Source organism: Electrophorus electricus, chromosome 16 (assembly GCF_041902795.1).
Source record: "Electrophorus electricus isolate QZ-2024a chromosome 16, ASM4190279v1, whole genome shotgun sequence".
NCBI lineage: Eukaryota > Metazoa > Chordata > Actinopteri > Gymnotiformes > Gymnotidae > Electrophorus > Electrophorus electricus.
This window is the reverse complement of record NC_137512.1, coordinates 16,232,758-16,257,866: the sequence shown is the minus strand read 5'-3', so window position 1 is coordinate 16,257,866 and position 25,109 is coordinate 16,232,758. Positions and strand designations below refer to the sequence as shown.

The window sequence follows — 25,109 nt, the reverse complement described above, 5'->3', positions numbered from 1 at the left end:
TATTGGAGGTCTAGAGAATGACCTGTGTGCGATGAGCCTTTTAATCCCGCCCTCCTACAGCCAAGACGTGCAAGAAGGCAGGCCATTAAGCCAATTCTACCAAATTGTTCTTCCTTCATTGTTCAATTAAAGAACACCAATAATTTTCATACATGGACCATATGCAGATAAGGGTTCCACTTAATGGGGAAAAGAAAGGAAGAAGAATGAGAAGACATCGTACTGCACTGCTGCCAGATCACAGACATGAAGATTCTCAGATGCTGGCTTGAAATGTCAAATGAAATGGCTCTTTCTGGTTATGGGAAACTAGAAAGAACATCATAACAAAAGCCTTTGTTTGCATTACCACTGATACGCTGTAAAACTCACTCCGTGAGTGGGCAGAGTATATTACTTTTAGTTGTTTACACCGCTGCCATAAGTAGCATAAAAGGTTTAATATAAAATATAAAGTTAGTTTATGTAAAGATAGCACCTGTATTGCAAAATTGGAAAAGTCTTTACATTTGCAAATAAAAGAAAGAAAATTAATCTTTCTTAAGGGTTTATGTACAAGTCACAAAATTGTGCATGTATAGGTAATACAAAAATAGAACAAAATTAGATAAAAAACACATAAAAGAGAGAAATAAATACAAAGAAACTTGTTTTTAAAAACATTACTGTTACCACAATTACAAAAACTATTTGATTATTTACTAGAGTGTAATCCTTAATACGAACAGTTAGTGTTTTAAGTTTTCCTCAGAAAAACTGCTCATTTTGCAAGAAAAAAAAACATCCTCCATTCCAGAATCCTTTACATTTTAGAACAGAATTATAGAAATTGTACTGTTTAACAAAACGCAACTAATTCAGATGAAAGCCTCTGGAAGATTACTGAATATATGCTGCAAAACATCTTATCCAAATCAACATTTAAAACCTCTGATATTTTAGACAATGCTGACCTCTGGTGCAAATTCTAGTCTGAAGGTATAACAAAGACAAAGGAATACCAGTCCTGATAAGCTTTCATCTCCTTTTCTCCAAAGCATACAATCTCCAAATGTCTGACTAGAGCCCGTAGTGAATCTGTTTAGATTATATTGCATATAATCACATGTCTGTGTATATCTGTTTTGTGTGCAAAAACAGTGATAAAAGTTAAGAATGGTTTGAGTATTGGGATGGGTTATCTTCAGCGTGTGCAAATGTCCTTTAAAAAAAAAAAGCGTGGCATGCTTTCCTCTGGCTTGCCTAGCTTCTCCACTACTTCTACTGCACGATCTGTGGCATCTCGCTCCAGGCTTTGGCCTTCTTCTTGGCCAGGGCCAGCCACGGAGGCTCCTCCTGGACAAGAGGGGCTGGAGGCAGGTGGCTGGTCATCCTCTTACTCTCCTTCTCAACCAGGGATGGTTTGGATATCTCCAAAGAGCAGGCCACTGGTCCCAACAAGCAAGCAAGCAAACTGTTACATGCTACAAGTACTGTTAATGGCTCATCTGAATTATTTGTGTAACAATAATACCTACTTTTTGTACTTTCAAACACCCATGCTTATAAAAAGAAACAAAACAAAAAAGGCTGTACATTACTTAAAAAGAGGCCTGACCAAGACCCAGAATTACTGCTAACCTTGATGTAAATTAGCACCCCCCCCCCCCCCCCAAAAAGCATACAAAGCAGCACTAAAACAGTACAAATGGTTCCAAATGCGTAAAAACTACTGCAAAAAGACTGTTCTAATACTTGTCCACTAGAGGGCAGCAATGCACAACCTTTTCCCCCCAAACTATTTGGCGACCCCCAAGCTGTCCTCAAAGCTATCTTATAACCAGATTATAGGCTTTTATGGTTTGCTATTGTACCAAGCAGAGCAACATCAAATTCAAATAAACTTCCTTATAAAGCTTTCTACGGTATCTGATGTAGCAAAGGTATTACCTTTAACAGGTGAAGCAACAGGTTTTAGCAAAGAAGCAACATCTTTGGTGACTGGACATGATAAATCAAGCAATGAACTCTTTTTGACAAGTTCCTCCTAGAAAAGGACATTTATAAAATCAAACCTCGAGGGAACCATAAATGAGACAACTGTGTACAATCAAGCTTTCCAAGCAGGAAAATGTAAGATATTTGCTATGCATACAAAGTGAAAAAAACATAAACCCAACTAACACTGGTCCTCTGTCTAATGTGGTTTAGATATTAAAAGATATTGAGTTTTTTCAAAGAATTCCCCAAATCCACACTGCATATGTCCCAAGTTAGAACATGGAAAGATTAACTAATTATAATCGGTGGCATTACAACTGATTTCTTCTTTAAGAATACCAAACAGCAAATGCAGCCATGATGTATTGCCTGAGTCCACAACATCAACAAGCCTCTGCCTTACAGGGCTCTACTTTATTGCAGATATTCCACAGTGGCATTGGTTTTAGTTGTAAACATAATTTTAGAATTCTTGAAGGCTAGACCTTTTCATACAGTGAGCTGTGATAGGAGAAATACTTTTCTCTAGGTGGTCTCAGGGTGGCCTGTTCATCAACCTGTGCTAAACAAAGTTTAAAATGCTCATAAAGTGCAAGCTTGAGCAGAATAAGACTACTCACATCAACAGAGACTTTACTCTCAGAGGATTCCTCTAGGGAGTTCTCTTTGAAGAGCTTCTGCTTCTGTCTAGCCACAGAGATCCAGCTTGGTGGCTCTGTTGCCTCTAATGATGTCTTACCTACTACCAGATCTGTAAATAATACCACAACATGAACAAACATTATACCAAATGAGCACAATAACCCAGACACTGCAGACTTACATTTCATAAAATAAAAATGTTCCCTATGATCAGTTAAATAGGTTGCTATGTCTGATCCTGAATTTTTCCATACAACAAAAACAACTGGTACCTGAGCTTCTTTTGGGCTTCACAGCACCTTCAGCCACCTGATCAGGCTTCTTGGGCAAAGCAGGCTTTTCGGCAAGCTGTTCCAAGATCTTCTCTGTGTCTGCAGACTCTGGTTGGGTGGTGTGAGTGGGACTTTCACCCTCTGAAGCATAGCGGTGCAGCATTGCTGTCTTCCTGAGCCGAACTCCAAAGGGGTTCTCTGGGGTGGTTTCTGCATGAGCCTGGGATATCTCTCTTGGGAGAGGGAGGGATGGCACACTACAACTCCGAACTGGGCTGTGGGGCCGTTCAGTTTTCACATCTTCAAGGAGCTGATCACTACTTGTGGATGCTGTGAATGCAGGTTCACCCTTTGCTGCAGACAATTTGACTGGCTGGGGCAATTCGACTGGCTGGGACCACTCTTTAAAAACCCCGCCAGAGAGTGAATTCTGCCAGGCGGGAGTAATTATAAATTGGGGCTGACTGTCAGGTGTGCTCGCAGACAACACCTCCTGTTCCACTTTGTGTTCTTCTAACAGCTGACTTCCTGAAGTCCGGTCTTGAAGTCCTTCCAGAATAATATGCTGCTCATTGGCCTCTTCTTGTAGAGTTTCTGACTTATCCTCTCTCTCCGTAGGATGCTGTGGAATATTGGAGACTCTGCTGGGAAAACTGAGCTTAACAGAGGTGGTAACCACAAAGGAAGGTGGCTCAACAGACTCCTGAGCTGTAATTGCTTGAAGATTTTCAGGCTGGCTCACAACTTCTGTTGAGACCAAGGCCTCAACTTTGACACACTGGTCAAAGCTTTCAACTTCAATGCTTGCTTTTTCCACTTCGATCTCAAGTTCTTCTTCTTCTGGTGGACATGTCTCATCATTGATTCCACTGTCTTCTCCTTGTTCGCCTTCATCATCTTTTAGTTCCTCAGCATCTTCTGCACTTTTTTCAATCTCCACTTCTTCCTCTTTGTCAACTTCATTTTCTTCGTTCTCCCACCATACTTCCTCTTTCTTGTTTTCCTCCATTTTCTCAATTTCAACTTCTTCCTCACTCACTTCATCCACTTTCTTCATTATCCTGCTTTCTTCATACAGTTTCTCATCTATGTCTTTCTTTTCATCATGCTGTTCCTCATCCTCATACTTAGGCTCACCTTCAGGCACTTGCAAATCTTCAAGAGGGGCTTCCTCACAAATTTCTTGTACTACTGGTTCTTCTTTTTTTGAAGTATCTTCTACTTCACCAAGATATTCTGCTGATTTACATAGAGTGTTTTGAACAGGTATGACCTGTTCCTCCAGGGGAGAGGTTGGATCTGTGGAGTCTAATAGGTTTGTGGCGATGTCCTCTGCCAGGAAATTTGGCACATCTTCACCAGTCACATCTTCCACCTATGGTTGAACAGCACAAGATTTAAAACTGATAAGAATGGTGATGGTCAATCTTGGTCTATGTTGTGGGTATTACAGAAACCTCATTTAACTAAAAGTCTAAATTCAAACCTTCATCTGTTCACCCACATCCTTAGGCTCTTGCACCAAGCCTGATGTAAGGGGGCCCTTCAGGGAGCTTAGCACTTCCTCCAGCAGTGACCCCTGCTCCTCAGAAACCACCTCACACCCTGCGTCCAGCAGGAAGTCGTCAGCATGAAGCTCCAGAGTTACTGGGTTCTCCCACGCGGACACTGAGAACTCCATGCTAGGGTGATGATCCTCATGAGGGACACATTCATCCTTGTCAGAATACTCTGCAGAGGTGGCAGATGTTCTGGATGATGTTTGGCTTTGGGTAGAGGCTGGTGGCTCCTCCTCACTCTGCTCTAATACTGAGCAGACTGGTTGAGACTCAAACACTGTTTCTTCGACCTCTGTATCCTCTAAAACATTAGCCATTAGAGAATTCAAATTCAGTTGTTAGTTCAGTGTCTTCACTATATACAAACATAAAAACCCTGTTTTTCCATTATCAAGGTGTCAGTAATGTTTTCAGGAGGCCAATGAATCAGGAGCTACCTTGGTTCTTGTCCCCTTCAGTAAACACTCCTACAGCTCTCAGTTTGTCATCCGTGTCTCTAAGCAGTACTCTTTCCCTTAGGTCTCTTTTCTTGCTTTGCAGCATCTCCCTCTATACACAAGCAAAACTCATAGTTTGGTTAAAATGTTCGAGTAAAAGCAGTAATCTGTCTATATGTCTGCTTCTGCATACTTTGGCCATTACCAAAATGACTTGACGGATTTCAAATATGTATACAAATATAACACAAAATTCATGAAGGTCATTGCCTACAAAATATCTTCCTGCAACTCCACATGCTTTCAACAGAAAAGGGCACAACAATAATATAAGCCCTCTATATAACCTTTGGCTGCCAAGAAAGCAAGGGAGCAGGGGGAATTTGAAGGGATGTCTCACACTGGCAGGCTTCCTCTTAGCACAGGCCATGGTGTTGACAGCTATGCGATGGCGGGCAGCAGAGCTGTCCAGGCAGGAGAGTGAGCTGGCGGGGTGACTGAAGTCCACTGGGATGGTCGCTTGAGGGGTACTGGGCCGCGATGAGGCTCCATTGGACATCTGGATACAGAGGGAGGAAAAGACAGCACAGAACAGAGGCGCACAGGGAAATGGTTACCATTCACATTCATAACGTCTATCTGCTGTCTGAGGGTCTGTTCATTTTGGAGCAAAAAACAAACAAACAAAAAAACATGCTACAGTGTTTTACACAAACATTTATATGCGAATGAGGGTTTAGAGGAGAGTTGAAGTGTTTAAGTGACTTGTTCCCAGAAAGTAAACAATGTAGCACAACTCGGATGAGATTCTTAGAGATTCTAGGCTCTTGGATTATTTTAATTCTTTAACATGGCAAAAAGCCTTCCAGCAAAAAGCCTTCTATTATCCTTTCTGTTAGAAACATGTTGATACACTTATTCATTTCCTTCCCAACTTCAACTGCCTGAGGAACTCTGCAGCAGAGTGTTTTTACAGCCCATTCTCCTTAAGGCAACACTTAGCCAAGAAGAATCTTTTAAAGTGCCCATTCTTCCTGCCTAAAGGCTCTGAACGTCCAATGGTCAATCTGAAACTCAAATTCTTCAGTGAACAAAACACAGGCATGGTCTCTTTCCTCTCAGCTTACTCAACTCTGACTGGTGTCTTCAGTGATTTCCTTTTGCGAAATAAAAGGAAAAACAAAAAAGGTCTCTCCAGCTGGGTAAGGTCAGCATTGCTGTGGTCCCACATCACTGATGGCTAAAATCCTGAGAATATTTATCCTTCGAGGTGAAACTGAAAATCTTTAAAGCTTTGTTTTTGCTTGACCCTGCAAAACTGTTTTATTTTATATCCTCTACAGTGGTGGATCCCTAAATATGGCCTTAACAGCCAGTGTTGAATTTAAGACTCATATCTTTTAATGTATGACTATTAAAATTCTTTGCCATCAAGTAGATGAAGTCTTGTATAAGGCTCACATATACTCTTTAGAGTTAGCTGTATATAATCCCTCAGCACCCATATTCCCCAAGATCAATGATACACATTAAGTATTTTTGGCTTTTAAAGATTTCACCAATGGTGATGTCATATTCAACCTTAGAAAAATAGCTGGCAGTCTAACAAACTCCCAAAACAAATGACCTTACAGTGTTCCCTGCTAATGCTGTTAACAGAAATCCTCTCTGCAAGAATACTGGGTCTGAATGAAAGTTCCTATGAAGTGTTTAGCTGGAGGTCAAATTGTTTTCAAAACATCTTCAATATGCTCTCTATTCTTGCTTGCATGCAAAAAATCACATGACTGCAGGGTGGCTATAGGCTAAAAGAAATAACTGTGCTGTGTGTTTATGTGCTGGCCAGGTTCAGCTTGGTAGCTACATTGCCTTGGAATGCTGGAACAGCTCATTTCTAGTAGACAGTGAGGCTACCAGGGCAAACCACCGGAACGCTGCACAGCCCACATCACCCAGATCTGGCAAGTTTTGGCAGCAACCCCTGCTATGCAACAACAAATTAAAAATCCTACAAAAATGGACTGAAGTTTAGAAAGGCACATCATTACAATCAGATAAAGCGTTCATACCTTAGTTATATCTATGGTAGTGTACCAGAAAGATTGTGCAAATCTGAGAAACATTTTTCTTTCTCAGTCAGAAATAACTGAGGTTTTTTGTCTTGGCCTTGATATAGCTATTATATAGTTTGGATTTACTCAAACCTTTGTATTGGAAATGAAAAAATGTCACAAAGTTTTCAGTACATCTGCAAGATTGTGCTCCTTTTCTGAGAAAGAACTTCAAAAGGTGGGCCACATGTTCTAACAGACCATAACTGTCACCAAGTGTTAGGTAATAGGCCCATCTGAAGGCTCAAAATCTTAAACAAAACAAATACATGACACTTATTTTAAGATCTTGTTATGAGGGAGTATGTGTGTGGGCTTGTGCATATGTGTTGATGTGCTGTTTTTCAAAGAGGGCACACACACAAGCTGAAGCTTGGTAACAGAGCTCATTATAACAATGATCTCTTGTGCTAAGCTCTTCATGATGGACCCTTTACTAACCCTCGAACACTTTAACTAACAAAGGTTTTTAACAGTAAGTGAGAGCTACAAAATTAGTGAGGCATATATTATCTTATATAATTTTAACCTTTTAAAAATCAGCATTTAGCACCTTCAAATTTAGAGAAAGTGTGATAAAAAATTCAAAAACAAATTATCAGATGTTGATTTCAGAATTTGAGCTGTCTGAAATGCCACTGAAATCACTAAACTGAGATGCAATTTAACCTACTTGTACAATTTGAATAAATTCATAAAAGAACTCATTTAAAGGTTACAGGGTTTACTTTTTATTGCTCATGACAAATTTGTTCAGGACCTTTAATGCCATTGTCTGCTGCAATGACTTGGATTGCTACTATATACCAACAGTGCTCAACTAAAGTCTAATATCAATAATCTACAGCATAGGAGAGGAACACATACACACGCACGCAGACTTGCACTCAAAACCGTTACAGTGCTTAAACCACTCCCCTACATTTACAATGCTTGACCTTCTCTCCAGGTTGCTCTTCCTCCAGCATTCTTTGTTGCAATTGCCCACATTATACTGTAGCCAGTAACCACACAATATTAGCCTCCTAACTGTTGAATTCTTCTTCTCAGAGTCAATACACGGTGCGTATGTGATTTGTGTACTTAAGCCGACCTCACACACAGCTTTCATTGTGAAGGTAGGTAGTTCTCTGGAAATGTTCCACTGCACTGTAGGTGAGGAGTGTGTATGTGTGTGTGTGCACGTGCATGCGTGCATCTGGCTAATATGGGGCTGTGTTCCAGATGATACATTATGCTAAAATGCATGTCAAAAGGCATGTAATGAACGTGTCATTAGGATAAAGCAAGCATTTTATTCTTTGCACAGTGTTCTAGAGCATCACCCATAAAGGGGCAGTGTGTGTATGGACACTTTTAGGAGAGTGTTACCTGGTCATCATCACTGTCCGATTCCTCCAGACTAAGGGAAATCCTTCTCTGCACCACGCCAGACGACTGCAGATGCAAAAAAGACATGAGAGGTGAAGGTTTGCTTCTGTTCAAACTGCCCCCTACCAGTTGTTTGCACTGAATACAGGTTGCAGTTGCATGTGAAAGTTCATTCCTTTGTTTGCCTATTGATTTAATCCAACCAGTTAGCATTAAATATTTTGCAATTTGCTTTGCTCAGAGAGCATGACAGCATTTTTTATTTGTTCAGACTGAAAAGATTTTTAAAAATGCCATTATAATCAGTTTTAGTTCTGCTATGAAATGCCTTTTATTTTGTAGCTAGATATTCAGGAGGACAAGACTGATACTTTATGAAGATAAATAATTATTCATGGCTGGTAGCACAGCTTGTGTCAATACTGCAACAAGCAAATATTTTTAGTGTAAAAATGAGGAAATCCATTATTGAGGGAAAAATAAAAACATTTTAAGGCATCACAAATTATTCTTGACTTGGGAGTTAGTTCCCTGATCAACAACACTAGTTTCAGTATTGCAACAATTCGGTGTCCCTCCATCTGAATTTGTGGTGAGCTGTCTTCTTGGGTTTGTGTGATTTGCCCCAGTCATACAGGGAGTGTTCAGGGTGTCAGTGAGCATCTGAATTAAGAGGGAAGGCAGGTAGGTGGAGCAGGGCCAACCACCAGGCTTAAAGCAGCTCCACAGCCTATTGAGGGGGGCTTTCCATCTTTGCAGACAGAGCCTACGATGCCAGATGCAGTCGTGTGCTGCTTAGAGCTGGAGTGGCTCACATGCCTGTTTGCTGATGCCTGACACACTGGTCAAAGGGAACCTTGTTTGGTACATATAGAGTCTACAAATAATGAAGATGATGTTTACACACTAGAATACCAACTTTGCCTCAACCGTGCAAATGGGCCAAAAGTACTGATCAGCATCATAAATCTGATTGGCTCTCTCAATGATAATGGAAAATGCCAAAGCATGCTATATGCTTTGTCCATGAATAAGGTCAGTGCAATAACAAATCAAGTTCAGGCCAAACTGGAAAGGAAGCAACAATACAATTTTAAGTATCAGTATAAACCACAGCCTTCTGGTAATGAATATTAATGACTTTGTTTTTAAGATTCTTCATAGTTTTCAGCACAGTTGGAAGCAGAGGACGTGTGGCAGCAGGAAGCGGTACCCTCTGAGAGGAAGCAGGCAGCATGGCGCTGAAGCTGGAGTCCCCAGGGGGGCTGCAGGGCAAGCCGTCATCCTCCGACAGAGTGGCTGACTCTTCAACACTCCTGCCAGAGATGGCCGGAGAGCCCAGCCGGATTGCCGACTTCAGCTGCAGCTGTGGGGGGGGGGGGGGGGGGATAAAAATCACTTGCTTAAAATACATAGGGATTAGCAAATGTTATGCACAATATCCCTAGGTGTGCTGTAATGATCATGGCACCCTACAGAGTTATGACACAATGGCACACTGTATTATAGTATAAAATTCTGGCAAAATTCAACAACAACAACAACAACAACAACAACAACATTTCAGTCAGATGTATTCCATGCCACAGACACCATGTAGAGTGGAGCATTCGTCTAAGTGGGATAAAAACTGCAGCCAGTTTTCCAGCTTGGACAAAAATCATGATGCAGACTAATGTGAAAATTCAAACGATTTCAGGAAACGGTCCTCCAAAACTTCAAAAATATGGATGACTCTTTGATTAACGTGATGAGATCAGTCTTTACCCTTCATCCTCTTTCTGATCACTCACCTTAAAAACACTCTTCCGTGTCTGAAAAGAGGTTTGCTTTGGATTACTTTTATCTGATTTGATTTTTCTTTATCTGTGTACTCACTGTCTGTACCTCTGGGCTTATGCATAGGCTGACTTACTTTAGATTTCCACATATACATCTCCAGATTTTATAAAACCCCATGGAGTGCCAGCTTTAATACTGACTCAAATAAACAGTATAATTATACTCAAACAAGGATGATTTTCAGTGGTAAATGATCCATGTTCTACCAATGTTGTCAGGTAAACATGTGAGCTGGAAAATCCTACAACATACAATGCAGGAAACACCAAGCACAAACCAGCTGTAAACTCAATACAGAATGCTTTACAATACCTGTAGTGATTTCACTTTCCCATGAATGCTCTCTTGGGAGGCAGTGAGGGCTTCATTAATCTCAGAAGAGGGCGAATCGGAAGCGAACACACTATCATGTGACAAAGCCTTGTTTCCCAATTTGATATTGTATCTGTGGGAAAATTGTTTTTATACAAGTTATATTCAAAATAATTCTGTGCCAATAGAGTAAATGTAAGAACCTCAATCTCCTGTAGGGAAGAGCACGTAGAGCATAGTTCTAGAAACACCAAGGTCATGGGTCCCGTTCACAAGGGAGCACACATAGTGCCATACTTATATATGTGCAAGCTACTCTGGATAAGAGCGAAATACCATAAATGCAGCCTTGAAATTTAAAATTCAAAAACTAAAAGTGGAAAGAATATGTCAGCTGCCTAAATGACTTTGCCAAACTGGCTGTTAGCTTGTTTTGAGAGCAAACCCTGGCAAGAGACAGTATGTGACATTTGCTGAATAAAGACAGCTTGTTGTGACATCTTCATTTATTTCAAAATTAAAAATCCTACTCCAAATTAGTTATGTAGTTCTCGTCTGGATTTGAACCAAAATGGTCAAACACATATTTTATAAGTGTACCATATTTCTGTTGGAACACCATTTGTTTTTTTGGTCTAACACATTTGGAGACAGTGATGCACATTAAGAGTCCCTGGCCTTGGCTCCTCCCCATCGCCTTGCACAGAGTGGCTTCCTTAGATTGCAAAACAGACCACCCTAGCTCCTTCACCCAGAAAGAGAGTATGTTTATAATACAGCTGAGCATGCTAGTGGTAGAGTGCTGGCTAATTCCCTGCAACACATCTGAACTCAGCACAAAAAAATGTGCCTTACATGGATCCAGAGGCTTCTAGACAGGAGGCAGTGCAATTGACTCCACTAAAATGCGGGGCAACAGACTGAAGCTTTTAAGTAAACCATGTTCTGATATCCCATGGACCTACACTTGCCATTTTGGCATGTATTATTTTTGAATATGCTTTCAAATGGCCTCAGATGTTTTTGCATGGCTAAAGCAATGGCTTAGCAATAATTTGAGGGTAGAGTAAATACCACATTCTTCAAGTAATACAAGACAGCTCACAGCAGGGGTACTCAGCTGGGGCCCTGGGGGACCCCCTGCCCCTGCAGGGCTTCCTGCCTTCTTGATGCAAATGAGGTGAGTCAGTCTGAGAAAAATCTTCTACTTTGCAGAGTAGTGGGTCCCTCAGGATTGGAGCCAGGAATTCCTCACATACTATATCCAAACTCCAGTTACTTGTACTTGGTACCATAATGCATCGTTGAATATAAGAACAAACATACAGATAATTAATTAATCATTGAAAATTCATAATTAATCTTCCTACCCAGAGTCACTGTCCTTGTCCGTGAGGTTGTGGGTCGGCTCCGGAGTGTTTATGTCATCGCTAGACTGGCCGGACTTCAACCTGCCATCATCTGCCGCCACTGCGGCCGTTGCCCCTTTCCTTTTCTTCTTCACAAAGAAGTTCTTGAATGTCTGGAATCGGGACTTCTTTTTCCCTGGTGCATGAAGACGCATGCAATTTTAGTTATGACATTTGGACCATATCTGTGCAGAAATGTGAATGGAAACTCGAGACACTTGACTGGCAGATCTGCATGCAGTGCTGAAAATGCATGTTTTCTGAATTAAAAAGCACCAACATTTTGACAGTCATCCAGTGTCAACAATGTGAAATTCTTTTTTAATCTGCTTCAAGAATGACAGAATGTCTTTATAGTCCATACAGACACATGTCATTTGTAATAGGGTCAACAATGAAACAGAACAAAAGGCATTTTAACAACTCCATGCAAAAAAAAAAAAAGGCTTTTTTTTTTTTTAACAAAGTGAAGAACAGTATGATTTTCATGCGAGTCAGATTGAAAGTAGCCTTTTAAAATCAACGATCTGTATTCAACAGCTCATCATAATGAACACTGCTCCAACACGACCAGTGTTGAATTGTGATTTATTCCCTCCTGGGTGCTTAAAATGCTCATTTAACTTGCCAGTAAAGCCTGGCTTGTATTATTCCTTTCAGCAGCTGTAAAATCATCCCAGTGGTGAAGCAACATTAGCACCCCAGTGAAAAAACCTCAGCCACATGGTTTTACAGCCTCAACCTTCTACCTTTGCTAAAGCCCCCTGTGGAGATTTAACAGCTAAGTGCCTCAGTACTCTGTTGAGAAATGCCTTGTGCTACATTTCTTGTGATAAAACAGTCTGGATGGACTTGATGCCTTATTAAAAGGACAATGCTTTTCCTCTCATTTTTCTCAAGTGAAAGTAAAATTGACCCCCATTCATCCATCTGTTTAACTATGCATCCACCAGGAAGTAATTAGTGCATTACTTCTTCACCTCCACATACTGTCATGTATGCATTATTAAGCCAGTCGTTTTCATCATTATACCAAAACAATGTGTTATTAATAGCAAAGCATATGAATCAGAGTCAAGAGACTCCAAAGGTCAGATCCATTCTAATGAAAACGTGTGAGTGGTTCTCAGGACGGTTCTCTGCCTGGCTCACAAAGCCCCTCTACCATCTGGTCGTACAGGCCCACTGCCTGCCCAGGGTCCCTGTGTGTGGTGGCCATGGTCATCTATACACTAAACACTGTGACCCAAAACAACAGTCCACAGCTAATTACACACTTGGACTATAACTTAATCACAGTTTAGAAACCAAGGTTGTCACTTAAGCCTTTCTGGGGAGTTCTTTAGGAATCACTGAAATTTCATGGTCGAAAAGGAAACATGATCATGGGTTAATTTGACTGAGCTCGAGTTGGTCTATAAGGGGCAGAAAATAGGCAAAGCTCAAACTCTAACATGCAAAGTTTTTGTTTGGATTATTTTAACAGTGAGATGAGCCTGGCAGCAATATAGACATACAGATTTCATTAGTATCTCCTAGCTCCCAGCTTACCAGCTTTCAGGCCAAGGGGCACAAAAATTAAATTTGAAATCTGGCTCACATACTTCAGACTGTACAATCTATACAAGGGTGCTGGCATTACATTATATAATGAAGCAATGGCCATGAAAACTGGATTTGAGTCCACATGAAAGGTTTTTATGTTATTTTACCTATACTAGAAAGCACTGAGATAACTGTCCTCAGGGCGGTGTTGTGCTGACCAAGCCATTCTCAGAGCTGTAAGCAGGCTTCACCAGTTTCAAAATGTAAACTTGCATTATACTATTCTCCATCCTTGGAGACTGCAAACTCTGTCTAACTAAGTGTAATTTCTGTTTTGACCCTCCCTCTCTCTCTCTCTCTCTCTCTCTCTCTCTGAATCACATGTCAAAGTCCTGTTGGCATGGTCTGAATCCTCCAGCTGTGGCCTGTCTGATAGGAATAAACAACAAAGAGAGAAAGAGCTCTTGCTCTCTCTCTCTCCCACCCTCCATATTCAATCATCTGATTACTCTACAATGAATACTATATATGGCCTTCTGAGAACAGCCTCACTGAACATAAATGTCTGTTCAGCAAGACCAGCAAAGATGACGCTTGTATATAGCTCCATGCACTCTGGTGTCGGCTGAGGAGTGTATAATGGTGATGTTATACTATAAACACCAGTGAATGCTTTGGAGGTTCAGCCTGAGTCCATAGCATCACAAATACATCACAAATTAATTAAACTTTCAAAAGCATTAATTTATATTGATACAACTGCTGATAAACAGTGTTTAAGGTCCCACATGCCCAACCAGTTGGTAGAGTTAGACAGTAAAAGTCTCCAAGTTTTCCCCCACATTGGCTCATTGATCAAATGATTGGTCTAGAATGATGAATTCTGTACTTACTGCTGATATACGGCAATCCTATAGCTTTGTAGAGCCTGCTGGGTTCTTGAGCTGCCTGTCGAGGAATATCTCTCTGGCTAAGAGAGTATGTGAAGTGTTTTAAATGAAAATGTAAATGGGTGTAAACCTGACCACAGGTCAGCTTTCACAAACTCTAAATCATTCCACTATGGAGCTGGAAACACAGATTTTAGGGGATTGGTTCCTATGCATTAAACCTGTAATTCAATAGATCAGATCATCTTCCTCTTTGGATTGAGAGATTCTGAGAAGAAATGGCTGCTACATTTCTCAAGGTAAACTCTTCTGGACGTGACACTAATTGTCTGGGACGTCCTGCTTCCCACAATGTACTGGGGGAGGGGAGGTTGTATGTGGTGCTACAGAAAGCACATGTGTATGAAAAAGGGCGAAAAAATGTTGGCTTTGACTCTTCACAACTTGACTTCCTGTTGATGAGAACATACATTGGGTGTACAGTCCCAAGGGCCAACTTAATCCAATCCTCTGTTTGTCATTGATTCATGCTTTCGCAAAATGGATTGAGAGTAGTTAAATTAAGTCAAGGGGACAAATCAGCATATAATGATCTGGCTCATTTGAAGCAGTGGTGTCCATTCCCCCCATACACCGTCTTTGTTTACTCCATTGTTAACATGCCTGATTTATCTTATGAATAGCTAAGCAATTAGCAGATGAGTTGACTTGGCTTTTGTAAAAAAACAAACAAACAACAAAAAAAACCCCCACCAAATCATTTCATGCACGTGGACTCTAGGAGTGGGCATAAATAACACTGATTAAATTGATTTGTTAAATGCAGATCTCTAAAGGGATTGTTTACATCTAAAAGCTATAAATGGTAATGCATGACTGAGGGAATGGATGAAAAGTCACAGGGACTAGTCAGGTTGGTTTCATTTGCCTAATACTAACTGGCATCCATTAGGCTCCATCCACTATTAGCATCATTGGTGGTGGTGGTGGGGAGGGGGGGGGGGGTTACAGTACAGAGGGAATTACCTGGGCACTCATCCGCTGCATCTGAAGGTTCGTCGGCTGCACTGGGGGCCACAGGTCCCGAGGCCATGGTGCGATCCCTGCTGGGAAGCAGAGACGAGACAGCATTAATCACAGCAGTCTGGCCCAGCGAGGAAAGACCATGCACTACAGCATGCCGTTTAAGATCAAACCAGGAAAGCCCCTCCACAAAGAGCTAGACCCCATGCCAAAACACACACTTATTCCTGAGAAAATTGTGTGCAGGATCATAGGCAGTTTGGTCTACGGTTAGTACAGAGCACGGATGTTGTCTGTACAGAAAAGGAATTAGCCATATTTCTGAAAAAAAAAAAAGAGACAGAACTCTAATGTCAAAAACCACAGCTGCAGATCGTTTCCACAGCATGCCACGGAGGCAGATGACTGAAGCCTATCCTTGTGTCATGTGTTCACTGGCCATTCCAAGCGTTTGGCTGTACCCGCAGCAGAGGATTAACACCACCCCGGCTTTAGCCCAGCAACACAACCCTGATAAGCACACGCTGTCTCCTACAGATTACACTGCTGACACCCAGCCACTCTATCAGCCACCCTGCACTGTTGACACCACATAGGTCCCAGATCAGTCGAGCTCCTCCTGTACATCCTGACCCGAGTGAAAGACTCTGGGAATGGGTTGTGAATGGGCTTTCCTAGATCAGTTCCCTGTGGAGTTCTGCCAGTCCAGCATGAGGAAGTGGTCAGCAGTGTCTGTGAAAGGCAGCTGCAGCCTCAGGCTGCAGGAAAAGCTAAACAGGACGTGGAGACAATTTGCAGCACTGCCTGATATATACAGATGGTTAGGGCCTTTAGCAGGGATGCTTCTAGTGTTGTTAGGAGTAGATATACAATTCCTGATATATCTGTTTACCTCAGAGCTGAAGGGAAGTGGTGAGATAAATGATAATCAGCTCCACTTGTCCTAATAGATTTAGATGAATTTTAGTAAAGGGGGCTCATATAGTTATGTCTTTCCCTCTCAACACTTTATTTCATCCTTCTTCATCTTAATTTCAGGATTTGTCTGCACCTAGAATAATCCTTATTTCTGAAATTTCTATTTAGCATTATAAGTATGATTCAATCACTCTGTGCAAATATTTGGGGCTCTTTGCATTATTTCTGTGTCACTTATTGTGACAGTAGGAAAAAAAAAAAAACAGATCTAGCATACCAACTGACAACATCCATCCACCCACTCATCTATCAACCCACCCACCCACCCGTTTGTCTTCATTTCATCAAGCCCCTCTACCCCCCCCCCCCCCCCCCAAGTTCTCCTAACAGGAAACACACTCCGCGCTTCCAACTGCCTACATCCTGTGGATGATCACATGCCATAATCCCGGTCATCCCATGAGAATAGTCCAGAAGTCCAGCTGATTTTGATTAATCAAGATTCCATTTAGACGCAACTACAGCTCTGTTCCTTATGATGTGCAGAGTTCTTATTGTTCATCATCTTGAGTATTTCAGACTCCCAAATAAATTCCACAAGCCAGCCAGAGTCAGAGGCAGAACATCTAAAAGACAGCAGGAAGGAACAATGGAAGACATGGTTTTCAACTGATAAATAGACGTTCTGTGGGCCTTGGGTGATACCTCCGCTATCATGATTGCACACCTCATGTTGTCTCCATGTGTTTATCAGGCACATGTATGCAAGCCAACATGTCAGCAACAGCTGCAAGCATCATTCTCACATCCCTTAAACCAACACAATTTCAGTTATGACACGACAATCATACCAGTACAGTCTCATGGACATTGCAAAGATATTGGAACCTATATTGGAATCACTGTTACAACATGCTCCTAGTTTCAGTTGCAATGAAGTACTTCCAGAACAAAAAGCCAAGTAAGCTTAAATCATAGATCAGAAGCTTTTGGTCTCAACATCTATGTGGCTAGCACCTCCAGTACACCGGTCAATCACTTAACAAAGCAGCAAGTCAAAGCAAGTCATCCCAATGGCAAAACAAAGGAGGAGCTCCTGCTGAGTACAGTTTTTCCAGGAGATTTTGCTATTTTCATGTTTCTCAAGTGAGACTATGCAGTTGACATAAGGCCTTCTGAATGAGTGGGAACATTCCAATGTGCTTGTCATATTGCAACTGTACACACACTCATCATATGGGTCCACAGTGGACGCAGGTTTGGACATGGCTGTCTCCATAGTTCTCCACTCAGATAAGGTGCAGGGAAAATCAACCTTTATTGCTGATTAAAGAGCAGTTTTGTAGATTTTGCATTTCACAATTAGGGCTTGGGACAAAGGGAACCAGGCCAAAACAAGAACAAAAGGGCAACTTTTACCCCAACCATCAGATAGGGCCCATTCATTTCCTGTGTATGTCTCAAAGGAAACGTTCACAAAGTCTGCTTCACAGATTCACAGAGGGGTGAGTCACAGATGGCCAATGTTATCACATGAAAGAACAAGACTGAAATGGACCATCAGTGCAATACAACCACTAATGAGGACAATGTTCAGAAACAGTATGAATAAGGCTGAACACACTTATAATTGCCCTCTGCCACAATCTTTCATGTTGACATGAAATAGACTATGAGTTAAATGTGCCATACATGGGGGAGGCTATGGAAAACAAACAAAAAACAAAACAAAAACACAAAAATTGTGTCAACATTGAGAAAACTGTATAAAAATCCTTCTCTATATTGCACTAAACATTTAGATCTTGGATATTTACTCAAGGTCCCTTTGCCACACAATGGCAAACTAAGATAAGGGCAGCATTTTGAAAAATGCATGCTCAAACATACTGATGGGCCGGTGAGACTGAGGACCACTGGTCTACAGTCGAGTGGGTGGCCCCAGGCAGCGCCAAGCTGGCCACTGGTGAGAGACCACCTGGGGCTCTTCACACAGCTGGCCTTGTTTCCCCACATCTCCCACCATGACAGTTTGGGTCACAACCAAAACAGATTCTTCTAAACATTAACAAGAAAGTGACTGTCTGGGCCAACAAGGCTCCATTGTACATTTTTAAGAACTTAAACAAACAAAAAGCCATAAAGTAATTTAATCATTTTTGTCATAGTTTGAAACTAACATGAATTCTCCCAGTCATGCCGATATAGCTGTGAAAATAGTTTTAAGGCTTAAATATCACCCCTACTGTCAATCTGTTAACAGTCATTTCTTGCAACCCTGGCATGATTCCCAGGTGTCAAAGTGTGCATGTGTGTGTGGCAAGCGAGGCGATCTCGCTCAGAAGAGTACCCGGGTGCGTGGCTAGAGGTGCCCTGCCGTCATGTGACAACTAATGCACTGACCTTGGAGTGCCTCCAGTGCAAGGGCAGGGCCATGATGTCCACCATTTCACACCTTATTGTTTGAAGCATTCAGAATGAAGGGAGAGAGAAGAAAGAAAAAGGAAAAGAGAGGAAACAAGGAAAGAAAAAGAGAAACAACACAGTAAAGGTGATGAAGGGTGAAAAGAGAATCAAATGTGCATTAAGTGTGTATGTTTGAACTGGCTGATTCTTTGGTACAATGTTAAGAGTTAGTCAGAGAAACATAGGTACTTCTAAAGTTGCTATTTCTAAAATGCATAGTACATTATGTCAGGCCTATACTGAAGATTTATTGTAATACTCTTTCCCAAGACATTTTATAATAACAGAGCGCAATCAAATACTTCTGTATATGATTGTCATCTGGACATACTCTAAACTAAATTTAAAGCAAGGTTTAGAATTTTTTTGTAAACAAATACAATTTTGCAGTGCTCCTTATAATATTAACTTTCCACACTCTGGCATCACTTCTTCTGGGTCATTTTTGCTAGAAGGTTATTTCAGGCTTCGTCTTTAAAAAAAAAAAAAAAAAAAAAAAAAAGATGTCCATTCGATGGATACAGATAGGTATTGACAGGTCTTCTTACACCCCCCCCCCCCAATGCCTAGATACAGAGAGTCACCTTTGTTACACAACAGGAGACCAGACAACAGCTCTTCAATGCACAGTGGGAGATGACAAATTGATAATTTTATCAAGCAGTGATGCACACCAACCAGCTGCAACCAAACTGCCTTAGAGCTCTCTGCTCTGATGTTGTCAAATCAATGGCACTGATGAATCAGATCCCTCTGACACCACTCATCTTTCCTATTAACACTGCACTTCCACAGCATAAGATGACAAATCTAAAATAAGGATATGGAATGATAATATTCAATAGCTGGACTGGCCAAGGTTTGAGCAGCTAAATTCCAAAGGAAAGCATGCTCCATGCACCATTCATGCCCATTTTACCTAGTAAGGCCCTTATGGACATAAAGTTTAACGATTATATATCAGAATTCGTCATGGATCTGTTGTTTTCATGGTGTCCTCAAACTCACTCGTCTATGTCCAAATGTAAACTGGTACTATGAGATTTGTGTTTAGCTTAGGAAGCATTTTTGGTTAAAGTACCCGTTTATTATCAGCTCTGACCTTATGCGACTGTTATGAGATCCTAAATTAGCCATGTTATTTTTGTTTGGAAGCCATTCCTAGGCCTTTATTGTAGCTACGAAGGTCCGTAATTTAGGTGGCTTTACACAGCGTTCTGGCCATTTCAAATAGCATATTCCACATTATGCGCAGGGCATGAATCACTTGCAACAGGTTTCTACCATATTATTGAACAGTAATGTTTATGTGTCAGGGACCACAACTCTACAGTTGTGGCCAGCACAGTTACCGATGAAATGCAGACCGCTGAGGTCCGGGCAAATCAGAAAAGATCCTACTGGAACACCACACCAAAATCACAGAGATTTTTCTTTAAAATCACTTTTAAAAACAAAAACAAAAACAAAAAAAGAGCACCAATGATGAGAAGACTAGGTTGGATATATTTGTCTTTGAAAAAGAGGACACTCCAGTCAAATTCTTTGATCTTAGACCTCTGAAAGAGAAATAAAAGGACACCATGAAAACAGGTCCATGTAAAAACCAATTTTAAAGTCCATGTGCAATCTTAGTAAACTCTGTGTGGCTTCAGTTTGCCTTTTTAAGAGTGGCTTTTTTAACAGACAGTATTAGGCTGCTAAACACAACAGTTCCATCTGGATGAGGTGAGACGCAGATCTTACTGCCAGCACCAGACTGCAAACCAACATCATCAACAAACTCAGCAGAGAGAGAGCGCAGATGGCAAAGCTGAAAAGGGGAAAGGACAGTCGGGGCTGAAGTCTTCCTCCAGTAGATGTTTTCCCCCAGCTCCTTGCCAAACTAGGCACGGAATGGGGCAACTTGAGCATCTTAAAAGGAGCATGCAGGGCCATAAAAGGCTGACCCACAGAAGGTTGCAAGGAGCAGAGGCACATGGTTCACACCTAAGGAACACTCAAGGAATTGGCAACAAAGGAGCAAATGTTTAATTGTAGTGGAGCGTATTGTGTTTCCACTGGAATTTCAGGCATACATTACAATGACAATACCAAGAAATGGTTGACTTACTTCTGTAGAAAGATAAGCATGACATACTTTCAGTTTGATAAACAAGACTTTCTCTCAGAGCAGCTTGGATACAAAGCATGACTGAATCAAAGATTTGTTTGCCATGCAGTTAGGTTATTACACAGATGGATATTTTAAAATGCTCCTTATTGAACTAATTAATCTGAGACACTATTATAACACATAGCAGCGATCTCTTTATAAACAAAGACGTGCTTGGTGTCTCCTCCTCTGACAGAGTCCTTTATTCTGGCAGAAGCAGCCACTAGTGCAGTGTTCCACTTGCAAATAATCTCATTGTATTTTATAAAACCCTTGCTGAAATGTTCATCTATAATTAATATACCAAAGTTCTGAACTGTTAAAAGTTCAAAACACAAACAAGCATGTTCAGTGCAGATTTTACATTTACATTAAAATTTGCTAGAGTATTGGTAGCAAAAGCACATGACCAAGCAGCCTGCATAGTGGCTTCATATAAGCAACAGGCACCAACTTACTTCTTTCCTCGCAAGCAGCTGTAAAATGCAGCCATTGTGTTGAAATATGTCAAAACAAAAGACACAAGATCGTTTTATCCCTGCTGCATCCTTTGAAAAGATCCTTTGGATGTCCAAAAATTCCTCAATGCTCAGGTCTGACTTACTGGATTAATAATCCTGTTTACATATACAAATGCACACATAATCTAAGACAGATGTCAGTATGAGAGTTCCCTAGAGAGGTCTTCTTAGTCTTCCTTCACAAAGCATGCAATATCCTTCTAGGGTAAGGTAGATGTGTGCTCGAGTAGACTGCCTCCTAAGACAGTGAGCAAGCTTACTTGTTCGTTCATTCTCTCTCTCTCTCTCTCTCTCTCTCTCTCTCTCTCTCTCTCTCTCTCTCTCTCTCTCTCTCTCTCTCTGTGTCTGTCTCTCTCCCTCACTCACTCCCTCCCTTCCTCTCACTCACTCACTCACTCACTCTCTCCCTCCCTCCACTTCTCTGTCACCTAATCCCTGCAGTCGCTGCTATTGTTTCAAGACAGCAGCTCCCAGCCGATTCAGGCAGGCAGCTCTGTGATAATTAGGTGGGGGAGAACCCTGAGGAGACGCCAGCACTCTGGCTGTACACATCTTCTGCCCTGCCAAATAGGGAGGAGGGGTGGTTGGCTGACAGCATGCACATGGATGTCTAGTCCATCAGAGTTTACATCAATCAGCAGCAGCTCATGAGCTAAAACAATGCAGACAGTCTGACTGATAAAGGACTCGAAAATTGGTTCACACCAATTGCTACAACTTACCCGTGTTTTATTTCTTACTATTGATGTTAAATAAGTGTACTCTGTGAAGCTCTACAATATAGAGAACACAAATATTTGTTTTCATTCCAAGTATGGAGGCTTTTCTACACTCCAAATATGGACTCTGAAGTGACCACGTCTTTTAGGCAGTTGTTCAAGTGCCCTGTTTGTTTAAGATGGTGCACTCACAACTGGCAATGCACATAAGCAAAAACTTCCATGTCTCTACTGCTTACAAATATTGCATCTAATTTTTCCCACCTCTGGCAAAATCGATTAAGTGAAGATTTATGGAAGCTCATTCCCCAAGTTACAAAACTGCAGGTATACAGTCTATTCTGGCTGGCTAAAAAGAAGAAAATAAAAAATTATCTTTACCAAAACACTTCTTATACCCTATTTTTACAACCTATTACATGACAGAAGTAAATGCACAACAACCTATCCATGATGGCTGATGAATTGTGTGCTTGCTTCCTTCCTTAAGACATCTGGCACACAGAGATGCAGCATGAACAAAGTCACTGAATTTCAATGCATACATCTCACAACCGTCTTTTCAGAACACTCTCTGGAATGCGGGTTAGTTCTCCCTTTGAGAGAGAGAGAACACATTGGTATTTCCTGAAACATTTTTACTCTGACCTACAAAACCCATGTGTGTTATGGTTCAAACATACATTTCTTTGCAACCAAGAAGTGTAAAACAAAGACACCCTTTGAGGTACTGAGCAAACTTAAATCACTACATTCACATAATCAAATGTTTCAAAGACCACTACAGTCTGAGAACATCACCATCACCTGATACTCTAAAACCGACCTTATCAAAAACATTGTCTACATATTTGTAACAACTGTCATTGCATTTAAGCTACTTTTGTAAGATATAGGTCTAAGATTAAAAAAGTCCTCACACATTTGTACAGATCCTGTGCGATAATTTATTGTGTAAACAGTATCAATTAACTTTTCCAGTTGAAAGACTAAGTGGAATAAATTCACAATGCACTTCGTAACATATTTGGCTCTGACAAATCCCTCAATTCTTCGACAGTTTTCACTGGCTCGGGTTTCTTCAGTCAACCCCTGCTGTGCAGCGTTTCTTTTCGCTGCAAAGCTCTCGGAATTCCAGCTCACATCTGGAACGCATCTTTGGAGGCAGCTTTCTACCTAATTAAGGCCATGTACGTCCAACTGTAAGTAACAGGGAAAATTATACCCCTTAGCACAGAGCAGGGGCCTCGTGGCATCGCGAGTGTCTACCAAGTCGATTTAACAAGTCATAATATTTCATAGCCCAAGCCGTGAATGATATGAGGGAAAACAAAAGCTTATGGGCCAGTCCTATTACGCTTATGTAAAAACTATCGTCACCAGACGATAAACAAGGAACCCTTTTAAAACTGCACGAAGTCAAAAGGATACGTATCTGTGTTAAGTTCCCCTGCATAAAAAACATCCTGCTGGGAATGCTCCGCGTGATCGACCAACCACGCCTACTTTCCATTTTGTGACGCCATTCCAAATGACCGCCCCCTTTAAAGATCCAGGTCCTTTAAAGCTCTGTGTGTGGTAAGCTTACCGGACTCCTTACAGCACTTTCTCAGACCTTTATGGGATGTCAGTAATTAGGGAATTGTACCCTGCGTTTTACAATGTTTAGCTCTCTTTGGAAGACCTTTAAATGACTATTAAAAACAAATGGATGAAAACTTATTTTACAAGACACTGTCCTTAGTGAACATAATGAATTTCATTAGCTTTAAATAAATTACAGGAAACGTGTCACTGAATGATATGCATATTATATGTGAGTCAAACAAAGGCTAAATACTAAACTAAAAACTATAATACAGCCTGTACGATATGTAGCTTTTATTGACCCAGGTATATGAACCATGAGAAGACCGTATACTACTTGGAGAAGTTAACCTACTGTGATTCATAGGATTATTAGAAAGTAACTATTATATAGCCACATTAGGAATATTTTCAGACTTGAGTTAACCTAAACGTCTGTACACGTTCCCGTTTTAGTAGACTGAGGGGTCAAGGGAGGCTACAAACCTTTTCACAAGCACTTACAAAGGACAGTGATCTCAGTACAGTACACTAAGTCTGATGTAGAATAGTGATGTCAAATCGCGCTTTTCGACATCTTGTTTCAAAAGGCTTTACAAAAAAATACAAAGCTACATGAAATGCCTCGGGCCCACACATTTCTAAGATCACGATGTGGTAGCGTACGTAAACGGATTAACTCTTCTTTCTCGATGCAACAAAACCTTAAAACAGTAGCTGCTCTTTCGAGCAGCCTACGAAAACCCAACTATAACCAACCCACGTTATCAGAGTAGAACCAGTTGACATTAAAAAAATACACAACCCGGTTTTAGAAGTTTGTTTGTTAACGACGTGTGTAAGGTTTCACTGATAAATGGTTCCCCTAAAATGCATAACCAACTGTCTGTTTCATTACCTACTTTCATTCAACAACCACCCAAACTCGCGTTTAGATGAATAAACTGATTCTTGACCATTTTAACACCATCCTATATTTTATTTACAACTGTGCCTATTTTAAATGCATGATAGACCCATTCTTTATCTAGCCCGTGCCAGATAACCAAGAGAAAAATAACACAAGGTGATTAATTTCACGAGTCCATACAAAGTTGTTAGAGACTGCAGGATCCTAGCGTTAGTTAACTACATAAGGGAAAACTAGAGAGATTCTTTAGCTTGCAAACATCTCGAAACTCCTATCTGCTTCGTTTGGCTCAGTCGCTAGCATTTACAAAGACGTTTAGTAAAGTGAATAAGCCACACTAATACGGTAGCCACACTGCCAAAAATAAATAATATACTTACCAAATCAGTTATAGGACAGTTACGAGGTGCAAAGCATCAGTGATTTGCTCTAATTGGACT

At 41.0% G+C, this 25,109-nt stretch overlaps 1 protein-coding gene across 9 annotated transcripts; it reads right to left on the bottom strand.

Moving 5' to 3' along the window:
- Positions 1-94: 94 nt before the first annotated feature.
- On the bottom strand, positions 95-25,109 carry zgc:66433 (uncharacterized). 9 transcript variants are annotated; one of them, XM_081699555.1, is made up of 15 exons: positions 21,537-21,768; positions 21,391-21,408; positions 18,715-18,766; positions 15,397-15,476; positions 11,897-12,071; positions 10,527-10,659; positions 9,586-9,738; positions 8,373-8,438; positions 5,291-5,449; positions 4,891-5,002; positions 4,381-4,754; positions 2,895-4,269; positions 2,601-2,731; positions 1,930-2,026; positions 95-1,427 (listed from the first exon to the last, which is right to left on the bottom strand). In XM_081699555.1, the coding sequence occupies exons 4-15, from the start codon at positions 15,461-15,463 to the stop codon at positions 1,261-1,263; spliced, it is 3,009 nt and encodes a 1,002-aa protein (XP_081555681.1). In that variant the 5' UTR covers positions 15,464-15,476; positions 18,715-18,766; positions 21,391-21,408; positions 21,537-21,768; the 3' UTR covers positions 95-1,260. The 9 variants fall into 9 exon arrangements, with proteins under 9 accessions (XP_081555681.1, XP_081555680.1, XP_026857903.2 ...); XM_081699554.1 differs by having other exon boundaries at positions 15,397-15,473; XM_027002102.3 differs by lacking the exon at positions 18,715-18,766.